This window comes from Cricetulus griseus, chromosome 7, assembly GCF_003668045.3.
Source record: "Cricetulus griseus strain 17A/GY chromosome 7, alternate assembly CriGri-PICRH-1.0, whole genome shotgun sequence".
Taxonomy (NCBI): domain Eukaryota; kingdom Metazoa; phylum Chordata; class Mammalia; order Rodentia; family Cricetidae; genus Cricetulus; species Cricetulus griseus.
The window spans coordinates 94,592,618-94,615,805 of record NC_048600.1 but is presented as its reverse complement, the minus strand read 5'-3'; the positions used below and the strand labels follow the sequence as shown (position 1 = coordinate 94,615,805).

The 23,188-nt window shown below is 47.0% G+C and overlaps 1 protein-coding gene across 2 annotated transcripts in view; it reads left to right on the top strand.

Moving 5' to 3' along the window:
- The window catches only part of Asic2 (acid sensing ion channel subunit 2), a 1,077,671-nt gene that overhangs the window by 788,007 nt on the left and 266,476 nt on the right, over positions 1-23,188 (top strand). Inside the window, exon 1 of one of the 2 annotated variants that reach the window (XM_027426503.2) lies at positions 14,123-15,955. The exons of the other annotated variant lie outside the window; for it this stretch is intronic. Within the exon in view, the coding sequence (XP_027282304.1) occupies positions 15,248-15,955 (708 nt within the window). The 5' untranslated portion in view covers positions 14,123-15,247. Of the gene's footprint in view, positions 1-14,122; positions 15,956-23,188 lie in introns of those variants that run through there. 2 annotated transcript variants of the gene reach the window in all.

Genomic DNA, 23,188 nt, shown 5'->3' with positions numbered 1-23,188 from the left:
GGCAACAAGAGAGACACATGACTGTCCATCACATAAAACCGAGTGTTTCAGAAGGCAATGTCAATAATGTCAAGACAAGTGGCTTTTATGTCCACACTTGAAGGGGTGTTGCTGAAGGTCACCTGCAGGAGCAACAAGATCACATCTCAGACACTAAGAGGACACAAACTGAGGACACAGAAGGAGCCTACACATGTCTCACTTCACTCATAGAACACACTAACCCTGACTTAGGGACTGGGACTGACCCTTGCTCAGTCAAGAACCCATGGCTTCCCAGTTCCTCATATCCTGGGAGCTACAGTGTTAGTAAGGGAGGGTGAAGTGGAGAGAATGGGGAAAGAGAAAGAGGAAAAGATGAGGTAGGGGCAGATAAAGGAACTGAGAGAAGCCCCAAGATGATGTAACAGAATTGGACCCTCTGGGGATGGGAGAAGGGCATCCAGTCAAACAGAATGAACTAATCCTAATCCATGGTTGCAGTGTGATGAGAGTTTATTAGTCTCAGACCATGAGAAGCTTTTCAGCATGTGTAGCTTTTGGCTCCTTCAATGCTGGTCTCCTGACTGGTCCAGCTCCAACAGTGTCTACTTCACAAAAGAGACAGACAGTCATCACAAGAAGGATTGTGCATTCAATAATGCTATCTGCTCAATCTTTTTTTCCTGCTAAAAATCATCTTTATCTACTTTATGAAAGTGAGTCATAATGTTGATATGTAGGTGGTGAGCCTTTTCCAGAAATAAACCAACTCAATCCATTTTTGGGGGTGTCATCTAGGTTAAATTCATTTACGGAAATAAAATTGTTCCTTTGATTTCTTCTACCCTCCTACCTTGTTTTCCCCTTTCCTCTTCATTCATTATTCATTCATTCAACAGCACAGAGTTCCTGAATAAGTGGGCCACCTAGACCTGGAGCTTGATTGCTGACTGAGCTGGCTACTGGAGATACCAGGAGCTGTTTAAACAGGGTGGCCCAGGGGGCTAGGAATACAAAAGGAAGGAGTGTTGCAGTTCAAGTCCAGATAAGTGGATTGAGGTGAAAGTCCACTCAGAAGAAAAGAATGAGAAGCAGAGAGCAAGAAGTACGGGGAGCCCCTGTACCATAGAACCTGGGCCTTGAACTTCTTGCAAGGTCTGCTTCCCTTTAGAGATGGCGCTCTGGAAGCAGTGTGGGGGAGGAGAGAACAGGTAGATAGATGGCAGTAACTCAGAGGGATCTTACGTGGTTATTAAGATCTAAGTAAACATCTCAGGGTAAGAGCACACACATTTGGAGCTTCCTTAAATAATAAGCTGAAGGCCAGTGAGTCATTTTCCTTAATTAGCTTAGTTCTCTATCCCGGGTGAGAAATCCCTCTTATTCAAGTGAAGCTGTTTATTTAAATAAGATTTCTTGTCTTTGGGGCCTTTTTAGCATTTTAAGGGATGAGTGCGGCAGCCTTGTTTACCTAGCTGCGTTTCACTTAATCACTTTGGCACCTGACTAATCGTTATCACTTCTTCATTAAGACCCTTTGTGTAGAGTCTTCCATCCTAATCGTTTACCTATGACCTGCCCCCTTCCCTTCCTTCCCAGGATCGCTGCTGTGTCCAGGTCCTTGACCACTGAAGCAGCTTAGGCTGCTCTTGTCTTTATTTCCTCTTTTTCAACTGCTGCAATCCATTCTACTACCTGTTTTAAATTTCTAAAAGCTTCCTGTTCATTCTATTCCTCCAGCTAAATTCCCCACAAGTAAGACAAAGGGTAAAGTAAACACAGTCTGACTGTCAATATAATAAAAATGGGTTTACCCTTCTGTACATGCGCACAAGCTTACACCCCACCCACCTGGCCTTGAACCCTTTGTGCTTTACTGTGGCCACTCTCCTTTACACTTAGAAAAGGTTCACTCTTGAGATCTAGTCTCAGGCCTGAGCTACTGAGCACATGCCTTTGGACTCTTTTTAATGGAGTCCACAGGGCTAATGTCTTTGCAGTAATTTCTATGGAAGGCATTGTGATATAGACCTCATAGGTCATCAAGAGGGGAAAACCAAGAGGTAGATGGCCTTGGAAAGATTCCTGCTTGAGGAGCAGATACTGGTGAGATGGTTCAAGGGTAAGAGTGTTTGCTGTCCAAGCACGAAGATCTGAGTTCAAATCCCCAACCCATGTAAAATTATGACCACATGCATTCCTGTAACCCCAACACTATCAGAAGGAAGGCAGAGACAGGATGATTGCTGGGACTTGGTGACTGTCAGCCTAGCTCCAGACTGGGCAAAAGACCCTATTTCAGGGGAATATGGTGACTACTAGCAGAGTAAGACACCCAGTGTCCTCCTCTGGCTTCCATGCATGTGCACAAGTGCACCCTGCCCCCCCAAACAAATAAACAAATAAAACAAAATAACTTTTAAAAGCATCTATGGTTCTCTGTAGCCCTTAATTTCCTCATTTATAAACTGGACCAAGCATATTGGACCAGCTGGTCCCTAAATGGCTCTAGTTTCATATTGCAAAGCCCACTCAAAAGTCCCTCTATCATGTTCTTCCTTAGGTGACTGCCTTAATGAGGGTGCTCACAATGGGTGACTGGACTCAGTGTTCAAAAATATTCAAAACTAAGTTTGTATAAGAAATACAATCTATATAGGACTCCTCCTGCTCAGATATCTACTTCTGAAGATAATGAAGCCAAGTAAAAAGCTGGTCTCAGGTACCTCGGCCCAACAAATAAAAATGCTAGCATTCTACATGGCTCTCATTTCCTTAGAACCTGAGGGTTATTTCAGGGAGTAGGCGTATGCAGGCAGGTTCACACGAAAGCAGCTCAACCTCAGCATTAGTTTTGAGACTATACCTTCCAGGGGAAAGGCAAGGTATGCACAGGTCCATAGGATGCTCATGCAATGCTTAAGATTACAAAATAGTCCACATGTACCATCACACTTGACCCCCACAAAAGCCCCATGACCAAAGTGTCAACAAACATCAGGAAGGTCTTCCATATGACCATTACAGGAGTTTGGAATATACCAGGGCTGGTGGTCCCTTCATACATGGAACTAGTATCCTAGAAGATTAGAGTCTATTGTGTTGGGATGCAGAGGAAAATCTTCACAGGGGAAGCTCCCAACCAGTGTACAATTACAGGATAAACACACTGGCAAAGCTGGGTAGTTGATCACAACAACTTCCATTTATTACTCAATAAATTTGTGCCAAGTGCTTACTAAACGCCAAAGTACTATGTTCACTGATTTCCATATGTTATCTTATTTAATATTTATGCTAACCCTGCAAAGCAGGTATTATTATCTCCATTTTTCAAACGAGGAAATTACCACTCAGAGTTTTAGTAACTTTCACAAGTTCCCCCTTCCAGCTTGTGATGGAGCAGTGAGGAGTGTGACTCATCCTGTTGGTTAGAAGTAAAGGAGAGCTTTAAACAGGAGACTGTTGTTGATCAGGGTCTCAAGAACTAAGTAGCCATTCACCAAACTGGAAAAGAATGAGGTTCTCATCTGGACCAGGTCAATGCCATAATAATGCAAAACTGAGGACTTCTGCCGGGAAAGCAAGAGACTTAAACAGCTGGGGAAGAGGCCTGTAGGGTGGGAAGTTGTATGAAAGGCTACTGGAGCAGAAGGGTCTTCCTAGCTAGATGTCCTCAGAGCTTCTTGTTATTTAATTATTTTTTTCAAATAGTAAGTAGATGACCTATGCAGAGCACCTGGGACAAGTGGGCAATACTGAAGCTTGAGCTTGCTTCCCCAAACCTGTGACAATCAGAGTCTATACTCCGCACAACTGTGAATCTTTTTTTTTTCCTTTTTGTTTTTTCAAGACATGGTTTCTCTGTTTAACAGCCCTGGCTGTCCTGGCACTGACTTTGTAGACCAGGCTGGCCTCAAACTCACAGCAATCCACTTGCCTCTGCTTCCCCAGGACTGGGATTAAAGGTGCCACCACGTCTAGCTTCATTGTGTGTCTTTACACACAGGCTGTGATGTTCTGCAATAAGCAATGAGGATCCATTAGGAGCTTTCAAGCAGAATGAGGATATCATCAGAAATGGCTGAGTGGGAAATGGGCTGGAGGGGGAAGAAACCAAGACAAAAAGAATGGGGCCTGGGCTCAGAGAGTGCTCCCTGGGAGCACAGAACACACATGGGCTAGAGAGGGATTTGGTGGGTAGCACTGGGAGCCCATGGTGACAGTTGGAGTGTGGTGAGGGTGAAGACTAAGCTGAGGAATGTTTCAAGATTTCTGAAGAAAAGCTGAGACATAGAATTTATTACCAAAATAGCTCTCCCTGTGGGTTGAATTCTAGTTCCACATTTAAAAGACTACAGTGCCAATAGTTCACAAGCCACAGTGGACACTTCACATCTTTCAATCCATCAATGACTAGATTTGAGAAAGGAAAACGTCCAAAAATAAACAAATAGATTAAAACACTCTGCATGGGAAGTTTGCACACAGGAAGCTAATGGATAAAGTATATTTATTGTGATCTGATATCTGACACCCTCCACATGTCAGAATTCTGCTATCACCCACTGCGGAAGATATACCCCTCCTACAGAGCAAAGCCCTAAAATGTTACAGAAGGAAGACAGGAGAGGCAGACGTGTTTTCCCTAATAGAATTCTATCTCTCCTTTATTGTTCCTTCCTGCAGGGAAAAAGATGTGGTAAAATTGGCCTGTCATTGTTTTTTGCTTAAAAAACAAAAAAAGAAATAGAAACACTTAAATACCATGAAACTCCCTATTGTCAAATGAATAAACACCCACCCACGGCATAGCTCACCTGACAGCCATGTAACCAATTCAGAACATTAAGCTATGCAACAAATAACCATTCAGCTATCAGAAATAGGTCTGCCAGGCAACTTTGGCTGGTGATGGTGACTGAAGCAACAGCCAAGGAGAGAGTGAAACCTCTGCTCCTCAGATCCCTTTGCACCAGGAGACATCACTTTTCAAAGCAGCCCATGTTTCTAAGAGTTAATGGTTTGCCTGTCTGCTGAGCACCAGGCCAGATCTTCATCGTCCCTCAGCATAGCCACTGGCTAAACCTAAAATACAATATGTCTTTTCCTCCATCCTTGTTTGGATTTTACAGAATAAATTAGGATCCTAAAGGCTTGGAGTCCCCACTATGAGTCCCTGCTATTATTTTGAACTAAAATGCTCAGGATTATTTGAAACATATAGAATTTGACCCAACATGAAGCAGCACCTATTTTTGGTGCCTTTATCTTTGTGTGTGAGTATGTGGTTGTTTTGTGTTTCCCTTTTTGGTCAGGCTTTGGCCACACACTCAGACTACCAGGTCCTCTTGAATCTTAAGCCTATCTTTTACTTTCCAAAATAAATGTCATTTCTCTTCTACAGAGGTTCCAAAGGAAAAAACAAACAAACAAAAAACCCAACCAACCAAATAAACAAAAAAACATAAATAACTGTTAGCAAGATCGTTACATAAATAGTCATCAGACGCCAAGAAAAGCAGAGGCTTCTTCATCCATAGCCATCATATGGTGGCTTCAGTACCTGGAAGGCTGTACTGCATGAGGCAAGACCTGGGAGAGAGTTGATGTCATCCAAGCCTGCATTTAACTGTAATAAATCACGTTACATTTCTCCGTCTTGGAATCTTCCATAATATAATAGAAATAGTGGCATCTATTTCATTATACCTACTGAGGGGGTTAAATGAGATAATATGTACAGGGTTCCAAATACCATGTCTGTCACATTCCTATCATCTACAAGTTAAATTTATTATCATTGTAATTATTATTATTAATAACAATTATAGATTTTGTGGTATACATGTCAACTGCTCAAATGCTAATTTCCCTTACCTTCTCACATTGCCTCTAAACTGGAAAAAGTAGGCTAAAGAACATTCAAACCGTAGTGAAGTGTGGAGTGTAGTTGTGGTTGAAAAACACGCATCCCTTTATGATGATCAATGTCCATCCAGGATCAAAGGCACTAGTTCAGGTGATCTAGCCAAAATTTCAATCAGTAGTCAGTAAGGTCACTGGAAAGAGACCAGGAACAGGTGACAGAGATACAGCAAGCAGAAAGGACGCTTGGAAAGCCCCTCCTTGGAGGTCATTTTCACCCAAACTCCTCTGCTTTTGGGGGGAAAGTTTGGTACCAGGTTGGATGTCATGATATGAATCTGAAATGTCCCCCAGAGGCTCATATTTAAATACTTACCCCACCCCCAGCTAATAGTGCTATTCTAGAGACCGAGGGAGATGAGTCCCATTGGCACAAGGAAGCTACTCTAAGCGGGCCTTGGACGGTTATGCCTGTCTCTGGTTCTCATCTTGATTTCTAGTCACTGTGATGTGAAGAGCCTTAGCCACACTCTCTCACTGTCATGATCTGAGCTGCTCCACTATGCCATCCCAGTCATGGTGGACTCAAGCCCTCTTAAGCCGTGAGCCAAATGAATCTTTCCTCCCTCTAGTTGCTTCTGTCAGGCATTCTGTCACAGTGACACAAAAGTAACTTTAATTAGTGTGTATGTTCAAGAGTATGCATGTCCACATTCGTGTACAGGTGCATGCACATTAACAATAAGATTTTATTATGATCATTCTGTGGTCACAAGGTATCTATTATACCACTCATCACTAAGATTTGTGTTGAAAGGGGATTGAGATAGGTGAAGGCCTTGGTAGACACTGATAATGAAGGCAGGCTTAAGAATTACAAGCCAAGAAGGAACATTCTAGAACACACAAAGGGTCGAGGTTGTGGTAATATCATGTTTATACAAATAAAGCCTGTCTGAAGGTCAGAGAATGGAGCTTGCCACTAACCATAGAGGTCTGGAAGTCTATACAGATAGACAGGAAGTGAGGGAGCTAGGTAGAAACAGGATATAAGCAGAGAGAAATCAGAACTCACTCTGGTCTGCTGAGACACTCAGGAGGTAACATGTGGCTGTGGCTTGCTCCTTCTTTTCTCTGATCTCTCAGCATTTTCCTCTATCTCTGACCCCAGAGTTTTATTAGTTAGACTAACTAAGAACTCCATTTACACAGGGTGAGCATTATCATCCACATCAAGATGACTTCTATGGTCACTTTTACTGGTTGGTACTGGCTTTTACTACAGTACTGGCTGGGGAGGGTGGTCAGGTTGGCCAAAAGGTCAGAGATGTCATGACATAAAATACTAGTATTGTCATTTTATGGGGACAGTTCTTATCAGAACATGCCTCCACACACACTGGTGGGCTTGTGTTTTGTTTGCCCCCAAATGAAAGAACTTTATGAAACAACCTACTTATGACCATCCTTCGGGTTCAAAGTTATGTTTCTGTACGGCTGTGGACAGGGTGGATGCGTTCTTTCATCTCTGGTTATGTTTATTCTGTGTTTTTCATATCTGATGTAAACAAAGTATGAACGCCTTCATCATGTTATCTATAAAACAGCATGGTTTCCTGGTGACATTGTGTCTCTCCATCATTTGTCTGATGACTCCTCCATTGTTGGGCACAACAACACTTTCATTCTTTTCTACAAAGAGCCTTGCTGTGAATACTTTCATGGTTCCAACATTATTCGGGAATTCGTTTCCTTGGAGAAACTTCTAGAGTGTGGACTTGCCAGTTCAGGGGCTAGGAGCTTTATTCATGGCTCCTGTGACTCACCAAGCTATGAGCTTGGTTTTATCACTACAAGATTTTCCAGAAAACTGTTGTTACATGTTAGTGCTGAAGGCCGTGGAGAGACGTGGAATGAATAAGTGTAGGTATATATGGGCTAAGGAAGTGTTAAGGAGAAAGCCAGCCTGAGAGTAGGGAAGGGAAAGGCAGGTGGTGGGAAGGGAGAAGGAAGAAAAGTAGTGGAGGAGATATGAGGGAAGAAACAAAGGAGCCTAGGATGAAAGACCATGGTTTGTAGACATGAGTTCCTACTTCGTGATCACACGGTGGCTCTCGGTGTGTAAGGCTGTCTAAATGTTAAGAGGGAAAGTATTTTGTGTGGCTCTCTCTAACTTACTGAACACAGCTTGACACTTATGCCCTCCGAGACCTCCCTAGACCTCTTCTCAAGCAAGCTTTGCTTTGATGGCATCTCACCAAAGCTGAAAGAGGAACAACCCCACAGCCACAGCAAGTCCTCAGAGCCCCATTTCTGTTCCCAGTCAATTCTGCCTCCCCACCCAGGGGTTTCTGTAGAACTGAGTTACGCCAGCAACTACTTTGTCACTTTTCATTCTTGGCTCCCAGAATTCTGCCTTTCTAGTCATTACCAACACATTTGAGTCTGATGTGGGTTGAAATCTAAGCTGTGCCACCTACATGGCACACTCTGTGTGGCCCTTGGCAACTAACTTCCATCTCTAGGCTCCATTTCTTTCTCTGGAAAAATGAGGCATCACTCTATACTTGGCACTAGCACAGGCTCTGTGATGATTGCAGACAGTGCAGTCTAAGTTGTGCCTAAGCCAACAATAAAGAGAATGAAACTAGAACAATGAAGTGTCTCTTATGTCTTCTTCCATTGACATGGATATTATCCACAGAGGGAGTGCTTGTAAGCCCCTCTTTGAGATACACATAACAGTTCTGGGTTGCTATTCCATTACCCTGCCCCCCTTCCTTTCTTCCCTTTGGATAATCACACAACTATTCCACTGCAGAAAGAGATAGTAAATATCTCCCTCAAGGCCTCTCCTTGGGGTGGACAAGGGGATAAACTAGATGTAGCAGACCCCAAGGCAATGGCCTGGCCAAGCCTTTTGTAAATCAAGTAGAGTAAACAAACCATTGGTGGCTGACACACAGGAAAGCCCCAGTGACCCAGGAAAGCAGTCTGAATGCAGCTTTTGATGAATCAACCTGGCCTTATATCTCAGAGCCCCAGCAGAGAGTCTGTCGGAAAGACAGATTCAGGACCGGTGAGCTGGCGCTCCCCAAAGCAGAGGTGAGAGCCAGGGCAAGATTTTCATGATTAGAAAGAATATGAGGACAGTCAAGGAGCTGTGAATAAAATGCCTAATTGTACCTGGGGTTTTATATTTCATTAAATCCTATTTTAACTGCAAGGCTTTTTATCATGAGTGGGTGGTTACTGTTGGAGAGGGTTATTATGCTTAACTGTTTTAACTAGAGTTTTGTTACGTATAAGGGAGAGCAAATTGGCTAGGAAAGTGTGCAAGGCTTCATTTCTCTGCTAACTTTATGGCCCCGATCAAGCTTTCAAGAAATACTCAGGTATGGAAGTCTAAGCACAGAATAAAGGGTTGGGTAGGCAAGGGATACTGGGAGGGCAAGACAAATTAATTAGTGCTTAGAAACCACATCAACAGGATACCACAAGAAACTAAAACACCCACTCAAAATAGGTTCTAGATGTCGAGAAGGTGAATGTTCTAAGTAAAGCCAATCCAGGCAGATTAACCCTTAGCGTGGGGTCATGCCTTTTTCTGTCTCTCATCCTGGCTGAAAGTGTGTCCAGTTTGGGCAGAAGTCATCCAACTCTCCACGAGTTGGTAGGATAAAATCAAAGTGAATAGAAAACATCAGTAGAAAGTAGATAGTTATCACATCAATCAAGAGCTACTCCCTTTCCCAAAGCCCTCTCAACAAGCTGTCCTCAGGTCAGCAGAATAGTCTTTGTTACAATTACTGATTAGTAGTTCTTGGTAGTACTTCCCTGTTCTTACCCTAGACCCCCTCTAAGGCAGAGACATCATCTGAGCAGATGCATTTCCAGTGCCAAAGACGGCACATGAACCTTCAGATGTTCAAAATACATTCACTTCCATCATTACTTTTAGCAAATTACAACCAATGTATTTAAGACCATGCACTGTAGACCAGGCTACTTGGGCTCTGTCCCAGCCACTGATGTCACATTATTTAGCTTGCCTGTGCCTCATTTTCCTCCAGTACAGATGAGCTATAATGATGGTTCTGTAAGAGTTATGTTAGTAACAGATTCTAGTGTTTAATCAGCATCAGCTTCACCATCACCATTATCATAAACACCATCTGAGCTAGTCGCTATAGTTTATCTCAGTTTCCTCTTCTAAGTTCAATTGCTTGCTCATTAAGATTGCATTTGACCTTGGTTTCTTTGGATCTCTGTTCTTAATCACTCTATATATTGGTTACAGATACTTCTAAGTCCCAAGTAGTTTGCTCTGCCAATCAACACTTAGGGTTCTCTCTCTCTCTCTCTCTCTCTCTCTCTCTCTCTCTCTCTCTCTCTCTCTCTGTGTGTGTGTGTGTGTGTGTGTGTGTGTGTGTTTGAGTTTGTGTAAGAGGGAAAGAGTTATAACTAGCCAAAAGAAAACATAACTAGAAAATTAAATTCTATGTAAATACATCATATAATGTACCTAAGAGACACAGTATCTTCACCTGCCTTGCTGTTTGAGGTTAGCCACATGAGCTATTAATATACCTGGCAAAGAGTTAAAGGAAAAATCAGATAATAAAATGGCCAGTTCCGCTTAGCTCCTTGTCACAGAGCCTGCTGTCCTTTGTGGATGGGTGAGCAAAATGATGCAAAATAAGAAATTTGAGAAAGTAGCAGAAGTTAGAATGAGGTGCCAGAGAAAGGCAACCATAAAACCACTGAAAATTCAGAAGGGAAAAAAAGATGTGAAAACAGGAAATGCAATTTCTCTGGTCAATGGTGTTCACTGAACACAGCCTTTCAGGTAAAAAGTGAGGGCCAAATGAAGATTGTACCTACACAGGTGTATTTATAGATCCCACTAGAAACTGACCACATCAGCTCTTTCAGGAAAGAAACACGTGTGGTTCCAGATGTGGAGAGGCATTATTGCAGAAGCTCCCTTTGTTTTTCAGAGCTATGTGATATAGTACTCATTTCATTTCAAAATGGAGTGTGTGTGTGTGTGTGTGTGTGTGTGTGTGTGTGTGTGTGTGTGTTGCTGGAAATTGAACCCATGTCCTTACATATGCTAGGAAAACACTCTATCAATAAGCTACACCCCAACATTTCAAAGGGGATTTTAAAAACAGTAATCTGAGAGGACGAATGGAGGATGAGTCATAACATCAGACCTGCATTTGGTCCTGCTTTTATCAGTGCCAAGCTGTATGGTTTACAGAAAGACACCCATGTCCTAGGCATCTTCTATTGAAGCAAAAGGAAAGAATTTGGTTTTCTATGCATCTCCAATTCTCAGCTTTGGGGACTGCAGTGCTGTAGCCAAGCAGCTTCTGGCCCTGTGCAGACTGCAGCAAAGCCTTTCTGCAGACATGGGCCCTGTGCTCGTCCTTCTGGGAGTCATAGGCTTCCATGAGTGATTGATAGGATGAAAAAATTCAGCTGGGGAGTACAAGGAAGAGACCATAAGAAGAGATCACCAAGAGGTTAGGTATGTACACACAGTGGCAATGACAAAATATGATGAAAAGTTCAAAGGATGGAGCCACAGTCACAGTGACAGGCCACCAGATTGAGGGGTTGCTAAATGAGTATACATGGTGAGCTATGGTCACAAAGAAGTCTTTCTCAGTCTTTTCACACCAGTGAAATAAACTCCATTGCAACTGCTGGACATTTGCTCAGGTCCTATGACACTACAGACACCTCCAGGGCTCCAGGATTCTGCTTGCAGCATGGGATAGGGCAGTGTAAGAGGATTCCACCTGCAGCATAGCATAGGGCAGTGTAAGAGTGATGTGAGGCTTTGGGCCCAGACTGGAGAGAGCAAAAGAGGAGAGAAGTGGGAAAGAGGACGAAAGACAGGAAGGCAGAATCACTGATAGGCACAATGGAGAAACTAAGAAAAAGAACAGGGATCTAGGTTTGCAATAGAGCCACAAAACCCTTATACCCTATTGTCTAAGCTAAAAGCAAAGCAAGATAATTCTGTAGTATCATTCCAAAGGAAAGCACACTTAGTGTTTTAGGCCAGGACACCAAGAAGCCATTGTCCTTGGACTGCCTTGCTATCCATATCACTTCCACAATATCCCAGACATAAGAAAGCCAATAGATCTCAAGACACCTGGAACAAAGACCAGCGGTGAGAAAGGCAAGATCCAGGGTGGTTGCAGTCCAGGTTGTGAAGCGATTTCTGGGAAGACCCTCCTGCCCTGCACATGACATTACACAGGATGAGTCCTAGAAAGACCCTCCTGCCCCTGAACATGACATTTACACAGGATGTCAGGTGCTAGGTGTGGGGTCACTGATGGTGGGCTAATAAGGAAGCAAATGAAATTTTCTTAAAAGCTTATTATGGGGAGAGGTCACAGTGCTGAATTTTTATTTCTTGGGAGAGAGGGTGCGATGATCAGTTTATGCACAATCTTATAGATTTGTTTGGCTGCCCAAGAAAATCCACCAGGAAGGGACAGCAGCAATGTCACAGTAGCCATTGTGTGGGAGGAACAACTACTGCTCATTTCACAGATCTGGCTGAATCACCACAAAATTGTCAATTCCTCTCTGTTTCCAAATATTTCCTCCCCTAGTCTCCTGTCCCAGAATTCTGATCCTCCACCCACTGGGGTATTTGTCTTCTCACACTCAGGGTCCTTCATGAATTGCATCTGCTCCCAGAAATTTCTGGAAACCCTTTTATCCCATAGTAAGGGAAGTCAGAGGGCTGCCTGTCACAGTGATATTTAGAAAGTGTGTGTAGAGTTCTGTGTATCCTACAAGCCCAGGCAGCCACAGGAGCAGGATTCCAGCCCTATCTCAAGGTCTTGAAAGAGGCCAGTCTTAGTTAGGGTTTCTGTTGCTGCAACAAAGCATCATGACCAAAAAAATCAAGTTGGGTTTTCAGCTTACACTTCCATATTGCTGTTCATCGCCAAAGGAACTCAGGACAGGAGCTCAACAGGGTAGGAACCTGGAGGCAGGAGCTGATGCAGAGGCTGTGGAGGAGTGCTGCTTACTGGCTTGCTTCACATAGCTTGCTCAGCCTGCTTTCTTATAGAACCAGGGACCACCAGCCCAGTCATGGTACCACTCACCACTGGCTGGGCCCGTCACCATTGACCACTAATTGAGAAAATGTCTTACAGCTGGATCTCATGGAGTCATTTCCTCAGCAGGGTCTCCTTCCCCTTTGATGACTCTAGCTTGTGACAAGTTGACACACAAAACCAGCCAGGACAGACCTCTTGAAACAAGGCTGAAAAATGCAAGACCCTGTGCTGCCTTGGGCAAGCCCTGGCCTCTCTCATATCACTTAGGAAGTGGAGCCAGAAAGTTAAGGCAGAATATTTAAAAGGCAGCATCAAAGGTTTCTAAGTGTGTGTGGGTGCTCCTGGAAGGGAGAATGGGTGGGAATAATAGAGCCTCTTGCCTAGGGAAGCCATCCCTTTCCCCAGCATTCCCTTCCCCCTCCCTCCCAGGGAAAGCTACTTTAGCCTGAGTGAACACCTCTAGAGAAGGGGCTGGAGCACTTAAGAAGTTTCTAGAGACAGAGGAGAGGGGCTGTCCCCTTGAGTCTATCCTGCCAGAAGTCCTGTAACTTATCCCAACAACTGGGCACATAGCCCCTTCTAAAAAATCATACACATGCAAATCAGAAACTACACTCATTCATACCTACCACCAAGGATATGTATACGCAGAACATACAGTTTTTTTGTTTTTTGTTTTTTGTTTTTAGGCACTTTTCCATGTATGACACATTCCAGCAACTGCAGTACTTCACCCACAGGCAGTTTCACGAATTCAAGAGTTTGGCACAAATGCCCGTTAACATATAAACAGTTCACATCCTACACAGCTCCTGCACGACACTGCATTCACACTTGCTCAAGTGCCCACGCTGCACAGTCCCTTATCTTTCTAGGCCATCTCACACGCCCAGGCATCCCTCACTTCTTTGCACAAGGCCGCACATAAACAATGTTTTTACAACTTTCACAAGCCGGCACAACCGGCCACATCTGTGCTCCCCTCTCTTCCCCGCAACTCCAGAAAGAGGCTTCCCGCTCGGTGTGCAGCGGCCACAGTGGCCAGGAATTAAAATGCAGCAAGGAGGAGCTGGGAGCGTCAGCACCGCCTCTCCAGGAGCGCACAGCGCTCGCCGCGGCCGCCGCCGCCCCTCCCGCCCCGAGCCGCCGGGCCAGCGAGCGCAGTAGCAGGTGCTCAGCGCCCAGCCGCGCCAGCCTCGCGCGGCTGCTGCCCAAGTTCGCCGGGGGCCCGAAGAGGGCCGGGCCACCGATAGAGGAGCGCAGCCGCCGACGCTGTCAATGCCACGGCCAGAGACCGGCCCACGGAGCAGAGCTCGATCAGCATTGAGTCCCGATTAGCCCCAGGAGATGTTGCCTGGGCTCCGCAGTTCCCAGCTCCTGGAGCCCAGAGCGGAGAAGAGGCAAGGAACAGCATAGCTGGGCTTTTCTGGAGACGGTATGTGCTGAGGGGAGAAACGATAGTTCCCCGAGACCAGCAACCTTGGAGGGGCCCGGCGGTGAGTGGCTTTCCGCAGGACTCCCAGAGAAGCCCCCAGCCCCAGACGACAGTAGACACCTCGCGGGACTCAGGAACTGGACTGGGGAAGCCTGGGAACGTCTCGGCGGAAGGCAGCCTCAGCAGCCGTAAGAAAGAAGGGTCCTGAAGGAAAGGGAAGGAGGAAGTCGCCACTGGGCGACCACTCACCCTAGTACACACCCACCCCACCCGCCGAGCCTGGAGCCTTGGAGCGCCTCTGGGGGCGCTCGTTCCTTGGCGCCTTCTCTCGCGTGTCCCAGCGCCGCTGAGCTACGGGCCAGACTGGTGGGGTCCCTGGGACTGTCCAAACCAGGCACGATGGTCCAGTGGCCCCTCCTTCGGGATCAGCGTAAAAACTGGGGTTAGTCGGTACAGGGGGGACTCAGCTCAGGGTCCCCCGAGGTCCAGGACGAGGGGAGGTCGGCGGGCACAGCGCCCAGGGATTGGAAAGGCGACTCCCACTGGGGCCCCTCCGGAGGTAGTGCTCAGTGACTCGCATCCTCCCGGAAGACTCGGGGCCAGCAGAGCCTTGGAGGAGCTCGGGAGAGGCCAGAGCCAGGGGCGGCGGGCCGAGGTTGCACTCAGTCCCGGGCGAGCGCCCGCGGAGGCGGCGGCGGCAACGCCGGGCGGGCATGCCGCGCCACTGGAGCTCTTGTCGGGCGCAGGCTTCCCTGGCGCAGGCTGCGCGCTGCTACTGCTACTCCCACTGCTACTGCGGACTCCCATGGCGGCTCCGCCCGGCCGGGGCCGCCACCGCTGTCGCCAGCCTCGGGCTGAATGAATGAGCCGGAGCGGCGGATCCCGGCTGCCCGCGACCGCGCTCACCGGCCCGGGACGCTTCCGTATGGCCCGCGAGCAGCCGGCGCCCGCGGCGGTGGCGGCAGCCAGGCAGCCCGGGGGCGACCGGAGTGGCGATCGGGCACTGCAGGGGCCAGGGGTCGCCCGCAGGGGGCGGCCGTCACTGAGTCGCACTAAATTGCACGGGCTGCGGCACATGTGCGCGGGGCGCACGGCGGCGGGAGGCTCCTTCCAGCGGCGGGCGCTGTGGGTGCTGGCCTTCTGCACGTCGCTCGGCTTGCTGCTGTCCTGGTCTTCGAACCGCCTGCTCTACTGGCTCAGCTTCCCGTCACACACTCGAGTGCACCGCGAGTGGAGCCGCCAGCTGCCGTTCCCCGCCGTTACCGTGTGCAACAACAACCCGCTGCGCTTCCCGCGCCTCTCCAAGGGGGACCTCTACTACGCGGGCCACTGGCTGGGGCTGCTGCTGCCCAACCGTACCGCGCGCCCGCTGGTCAGCGAGCTGCTGCGGGGCGACGAGCCGCGCCGCCAGTGGTTCCGCAAGCTGGCCGACTTCCGCCTCTTCCTGCCGCCGCGCCACTTCGAGGGTATCAGCGCTGCCTTCATGGACCGCCTGGGCCACCAGCTGGAGGACATGCTGCTCTCCTGCAAGTACCGGGGCGAGCTCTGTGGCCCGCACAACTTCTCCTCAGTGAGTTGCCCTTCGCGCGAACCCGCCCTTTCTGACCCCGCGCTTCTCAGGAGTCCTGAGGCTCTTAGTTGGGCCCCTAGGTACTGGACATCAGGCCCCTGTGAGTGTCACCACTTCCTGACTGGATGTCACCGCTCCTCAGTGCCCAGGCAGAGCCACTCTTGAGTTCCCTGAGTCTTCAGGTGGTGGGAAACTTGGGCTTAGCTCTGACTAGGAAGTCATCTTAATACTGTTGGGTTCTCCTTGTTCAGTTCCTTCCGGTGTCAGCTCCCAAACTCCTCCCTCTACTATCTATGGTCCCATCTCTGAATAGTGGTTCTTCTCCCCTAAACCTCATCCGAGGTTCATGGGACTCAAAGCTACTGCTCTCTGTCTGGGCTTTAGAGTTGTTTAAATGGAAGCTTGTCTTTGAGAAGAACCAATACAAAATCCTTCAAAAAATGGGCAAACAGGAGAATCCTGAGGAGTTCTTTAGACAGCTTAAAATCCCAAACAGCTTATGGTTTTGGTGTTCCTCACAAAATCCAGGAGGTAACTCCCGGAACATTAGCGAACACCAAAGTTGTGGGCTCCCTTTCAGGCAGTGGCACCCTTCTGCTGATTTGGAAAAATGCTCTGTGAGCTGTGACTCCCCCACCCACCCCGCTCCCGTAAGGTGTTAGTGTGGGTCTATCTGGTTGGAGGAATACCCTGCAGGTGGGAAAGTTTGCGAAGTGAGGGGGTGGGGGGTCATGAGTGCAAAGAGCCAGGGCTAAGAGAAGCCGTGCTAGGGATTTGTAAGCCATTTGCTGTGCTGCTTCCCCCACACTGTGGGTCTGGAGAACACAGATGCCAGGCAGAAGGTAGCTGCCTTGTGCAGTCTGTCTCAGAAGAGCTCTGGTGCCAGGCCTCAGCGTGGTGCAAGCCTGTCCAGCATTTTCTGTGTAAATGCCCCTCAGGTAGGCTCAGGCTTCCCTACCCATGCAGGGAAGGTTGGTATGCATTCATGGGCAGTAATCTCAGAATGATGATTTTGTCCCTGACAAAGCTTTTCCCGGAATGGCAGAGTTGTCACGGTTTCAACAGGTGTTGGCTTGATGCTGGTCTGCCAAGATCTCTGATTGGCTATTCTAGTGGTTTCTTGTCTGAGATGCCACCCTCGCCTCAGTCTTACTCGGTTGATTTTTGCTATCAATGTAATTCTAAATTATCCCTCTCTAACACATTCCATGTTGGTGGCAGGGGGCGGAGGGGGGAGGGGTTTTCAGCTGCCCTTCAGACGGTCTCCCACCTGAGGCTGCCTGCATTGGCAAGTGAGAAATGCTGTTAACATACGCTTCTAAAAGGCTTCTTTCAGAACCTCAAGCATAGTCTACAGACGCCAAAGAATTCAGGCAGGAACTCCTGTGGTCAGTTGTTTTTTTGGCTGACCACTAGTGAACAACCTCTAGCACTAGACTGAAGTTCAAGGTTATATCTAAGAATCAGCACTAAGTTGCATGACACACAGCCTCTTCAGTGCAATTCTGCATTGAACGATTGGTTTTCAAAGCATGTTGAATTGCCCTCTGACAGCCAGGATTCCCTTCCGCTATCACAGCAGACCTGAGCTAGCAATGTCTTTCATTCCTATATTTAAAATGAGGAGTGACTTGTAAAGAGTAGTCTCATGCTAGAAGTCAGCAAGTTGAAAGTCTAACTTAGCATGAAGCCATGGGGAACCCTTCCTCTCTGATCCTGGGCCTAGCTCCTACCAGAAAAATCTGAGTAAGAATCTTGTCTCCTACCCTGAGCCCTCCCCCTCAAGTTCCATGCCTCCTAGAAGCTGGGAGAGTGGAAGAGGAGCCATCCATCGCAGATGGTTCAGGTACATACCGTCTAACCTAATTCTGCATGCTGAGGACACACCACTCGGCTTCAACCTCCACAGCAGGCTTGGGCACCAGTTGTGTGGGGCAGGAGATAAGGAGAACAACAGGGTCCTTCCCACTGGAGCAGACTGCTCCTCCCTGTCAGGTTTTGCCAGCCACGCCCACGGAAAAAAGGAAAAGTCCTACTTTCATCCCCAGAAGTTTGTGCCCTTAGGACTCAAAGTGACCCCTGGTGGATTGTGATTTTGGTTGTGGCCTGGGCCTTTCTGGCCCTGTAACAAGGCATGCAGTGGGCTGTTTTTCTACCTGTAGACTTCAGAAACTACTTCTGGGGAGTTCATGACACTGACGAGACCCATCAGAAAGGCTTTCCTCTAACCGCCTGCTCTGCGGAGAAGCCTTGACCATCCTTCATGGAGTGGCCCTGTAATGCAGAAGCTGGGGACAGGAATTCTCAGGTCACATAGTTGGCTGCTCAAACCCCGAGGCTATCAGTGTGTGTGTGTGTGTGTGTGAGGGGGGGGGGCATTTCTTTGGCTTGGAGCCTTTCCTGACCACCTCATTGAGCATCACGATCATAATAATAACAACCAGGTTTCTCCCCTCTTGTCTCTACTCCCCAGTGCATATCAGTGTACCTGCTAAGTCTGTTCTTACCTCCTCCTCCAGACAAGGGAAGGAATTGTCTAGTTTTACTGCTGTCTCCAGCTCCCAGCACAAAACCTAACACATAGTAGATGCCCTGGAGAGGCTTGGGGAAGGAGTATGTATCTTCATGAGGTATCTGCAAGATCGCCTGTCTTCTGGGGTCTAGGTTGACTTTCTCTGGCATTTCCAGTGGTAACTCTAGCAGGATTTCTGGTGGCGTGAGGAGCAGGCTGCTAAGCGCTTACTAGGCACCCAGGAGTCCCATGTTGTGAGATGATAGAGTAACAAGTGAAGGGTGGAACTTTTACGGGAGACTTTCAGGGAATGTGCCAGCTGTCTCTAGTTAGTCCCATGCTCTGAAAACGAATGCCAATGGGAGAGAAATTTATTGCTCAGGGTTCATTCTCCAGGCCCATGCTGGCCATGTTCACCGGTGGCTCTGGATTTGTTAAAGCTGGGCAAGGTTTCATCACTCAGCAGTCAGACAGAGCAGTGCCCACTTCTGAAAGCCTGTGTTGTTGCCCTGGCATCAGCCGTGAACCTCTGCTCTGCACACTCTGGCTCCACTGTAGCTCCTGGCAGTGGAGACAGAAGTCTGGGCAGGAAGCAGAGCTGTGAGCTCTGATTGCCCCAGGGGCTTAAAAGAGAAGCAGATGGGCCAAAATGCAGGGGAGGCTCTGCTTCAAGAACAAGAGGCCATTGCCCTCTCTGGAAAACAGCATGCTTCAGGCAGAAATGTCAGGCAAACCTCGCCTTAGACTTTAGGTCTGTCCCTTCCTAGCAGTGTTCCCTGGACAGACAATTTGCTTCTGAGCCTCAGTAATAAGTTCTCCTTATGAGAGCTGGAGAGAGATATATATGTAGGTGCAGTGACTGAATTATACCTGGATGCTTAATATTCAGGAGACATTGTTACAATAAAGAAAAGAAGCCAGGTACCATGTACTGGTACCTGGTGGTAAGAGGTACTAAATATTATCACCATAATTATCATATCTTGCCATGGCTACTTACCTGAGGGAGGCAGGCATGCTCATTCTTAGCTTAGTCATTGAATCCACCAGTACCTATTATATGTTAACTCTGTGCCAAGGTCTTTACTAGATGTTGGAGGTACAAAATTAAATAGGGTTTGGCGAATGCCCTTCAAGAATTTGCAGAGATGTGTGAACTAGAACCAAGAGCATATAGTGTGAGCTCAGTAGTATCCCAATCAAAGTGGGGACCTTTGATGGCTTCCTGGAGGAGGTGACATTTGAGATGAATCTTGGAGACTAAGTAGGAATTCCAAGGGAGAGCAAAGACAAGGGAAACACACGCACAAACAAGAGAGTAGAGGAGGAGCAGGAAGCTGTGAGATTGAACAGGTGTCTTCTGGGCCCTGGGACAAGTTCAAGGTAGAAGGGCTGAGGTGGTACTGAAAGGTCCCAAGGCAATGGTATGATTGGTACCTGGGTGCCCAACTAAAGTTTTGAAATTTGCAGCAAAAATTGTGATGTGTTTCACTTCTGGCTGTTATGCTGTTGTACCTGTATCCCAATACCTAGCTTCCACCCTCATTTCTAAGTCCACTGGGGCTATTCCCATTTGTACCCACGCATATCTTATCCCCTTCTCTGCAAGAGTTAACCTTTAGTTCAGTTTTGGATCACTCATACATACATGCTAAAAGCCAAGGAAACAACATTTAGGTTTTTAGCACATTTTACCATATCAAGCCAACGGTCTGCTATGAGCCAGCAATCGAAAACAAGAAATGATTTCAGTAACATATTGTTTGAAATCAGCAAATTCTGTTGAAATGATGCTAGGCCAGGCAGTCTAGTGGCTGTGAGGATAGATAGCTTCAGGGAGTCAAGAAAAAATACTTCTGTCTTTATAGAAAGAGGAATAAATGAACTACTACATGTAAAGTGCTTAGACCAGTTTCTGGCATCAGGCAAGCATTCAATAAATGAGAGCCGCTTCCATTTTTATTACTTGCATGAGCATTTACAGTGAAGGGCAAAGGCAGATAGCATCGGGCATCTATGACAGGCCAGACCCAGGCTGGCTTGTTTCATGTCATCTTCATAGTAACCCTGGACAGTTTGTGATAATCCATGTTTTCTAAATGGAGGAAATGTCACTCTGAGAGGATGCACAATGTGTTTAAAGTAAAGAGCCAGTGGGTAGTAAGGCCAAGTCAAACCCAAGTTGCCATGACTGCAGGAGCACATGCTCTTTCTGCAGCAGGATGAGAAGGGAGCAGCATTGGGGAGGGGACGGGGCATCTTGTAGGAAGACCAGTCCAGCCTCAAGTTGGCTCTGGCCAGCTGTGTGCCTTTGGCTTCAGGGCTCTCTCCTGCAATAATAGGATATGAGCCAAATGGCCAGTGGGACTTAGCAGCAGAGTTCTCCATTCAAGTGGGCAGTGGGGGGGAGGCTCAAATGCTGCAGATGGCTGGAGCTTCTCAGCCATCCATTTCTTTTCTTTGCAGAGCTGAAACAGCGATTATGGGGGAAACATAGACATTATTGAAGAGCTGGAGACAGGACGGTGATTAAATAGACATTTATACAAGGAACATGAAAAGACCTCTACCAGTTATTTGACTTCAGGGAAATTAGTTTAGGGAATCAAACATAAACTCTATCCAGGTCTGCAGATATCCAAATTGACCCACATCAGGCTAATTCCGATAGTGGCTATTTGGGGGCCACTGTGGTCGGTCATGAAGCCATCAATCACATGTCTTCCCAATTGAGAAGGGCTGGAGCAATAAACAGGCCATTTGCTCTGTTCGTGCATAGCTTTGACCCCACTGATTTGCTTGGGTAGATACTCAGATCCCAGCAACCAGGGCTCAATAAATATTTACTGTGTGCCAGTCACTGACCTACCAAGATGACCATAAATTTAATCTGTTCCTGGCAAAAAGATTCACAAAGGTCAAGGTGCTTTAATCCACATGGTTGGCTGTGAAGGAAGTCCCTGCCATACTAAGAGTAGGACCGGGGTCTGTGTCAGGCACCTCTTCCATGACCCACATTCACCTTTATCAGAATCTAATGAGCAATGTTGAACCCATTTCTCAGATCAGAAAATCGAAGCTCAGAGGAATCACAGGTCACACAACTGGGAGGCAGCCCAGTCAGATTTTTAGCAGAGACTGACCCAGTTCTAAAGCTGCCAGATCTCATGTGTTGATGAGGATAAACCTTCCTGGAAGGGAATGGTTCAATTCCCAAAGTCTTCATTGGAAACGTTTACTGATGGTTGGTGTGGACCACAGGAGTCAGGCTGCATTCCATGAACTAGACCCCTAGAGGGAGAGATGGCTCCAAAGAGTGAGGGTCCAGCGTGAACTTGCCATTCTCCTGCTCCAGCAGCCACACACAGCAGCAGCTTTGGGGGAGGGACTGTGCTCAGGAGTGGGAAGCTTTCGTGGTATCCCTGTCTGATCTGAATGGCCCTTTTCATTCTTTCAAGGACACTGCTAACTTGAAAACCTACATGTTGCCAAAGTGAGTTCCCACTCAGGCCGGTTCTAACAAATAGATGACTCACTCATAATTAGGACATGAATTGGTAAAGCAGAGACCAAGGATGATTGGTAAAACAGAGATCAAGGATGGGCTGGGAAGTTAGCTCCCCTGGGCATGTCAAATGTCTCTCCGACACCATTGTTTACACTGTTAATTTGCTTATTAAACTGTTTCCTCTGATTCTCACACACATTTATTGAGCTCCCACTCTCTGCCTGGCACTTTCACATTCATTGTTTTGTTTCAGTCTGGCAGCGAACCACACAAGAGTTGTGTCCCTTCCTCCATGTTACAGATAAGGAAACTGTAGTTCTTGCCATTTGCTTTTATTGCTTCACTGGCAATAGGTCTTAAGTGTGTTTATTCTTACTTTTCCTTCTCCTAAAGCATACTTGATATTTGCTATCTGTGTATATAGTTTTGTATCAAACCTAAATGCTTTTTTTTAGACTAAAAGGGGAATTGAAGTGAGATATCCACCCTGCCAGCATCTGTAGTGCTGATCATGTCCGTTTGGGTGCAGACGTGACGGAGAGTGAGTTTAGGTCTGGGGTTGGGACAGGTGGCTATTTCTTGCTTGCTGTTCTGCTTGCGGAGATCATCCGGTGGCAGGGTCAGCATCCTTGGAGCGGGAACTGGCAGCAGGACAGTTATCTGTTTCTTGTGTGAGTGCATTCTCCCCAAACAAACTTCACTTAACCTGTACTGAGTCTAGTGAATCTTGATTCCCGCACATTAAAACTGAGGTACAGATAGATCAGTACCTCACCCAGGACCATAGAAAGGAAATACTGATGTCAGGGTCCCAAAGTCAGCATTCTTTGCACTACATCATAGCCATTTCCTTTTAACCAAACAAGCCTGTATCTATCTTCCTAGTCTAGAGAGGAATCTATAGCATGTATCTCATCTGGCTTTACTCCTGTAGTGATGGAGGCTACCTATGTCTCTCTTATGGAAAAAGGAGAAAATGTCTTGTCCAGCTTCACACACAGGGAATAGAAGAATAGGTAAAATTTGAATTCAGTTCCCCTAAGGAACATTATAGATTGGGCTAATTATTACACGGTAAGATTCCTAGAGCCTACACACAGACATTCTGATCCAATGGGTAGGGACAGGGCTTGGCAAGTATTTCTCACAAGCTCCTCATGATGTGGATGGTGCTAGTTCATGATCCACTCTTTGAGATGCAAGGTTGTGAATT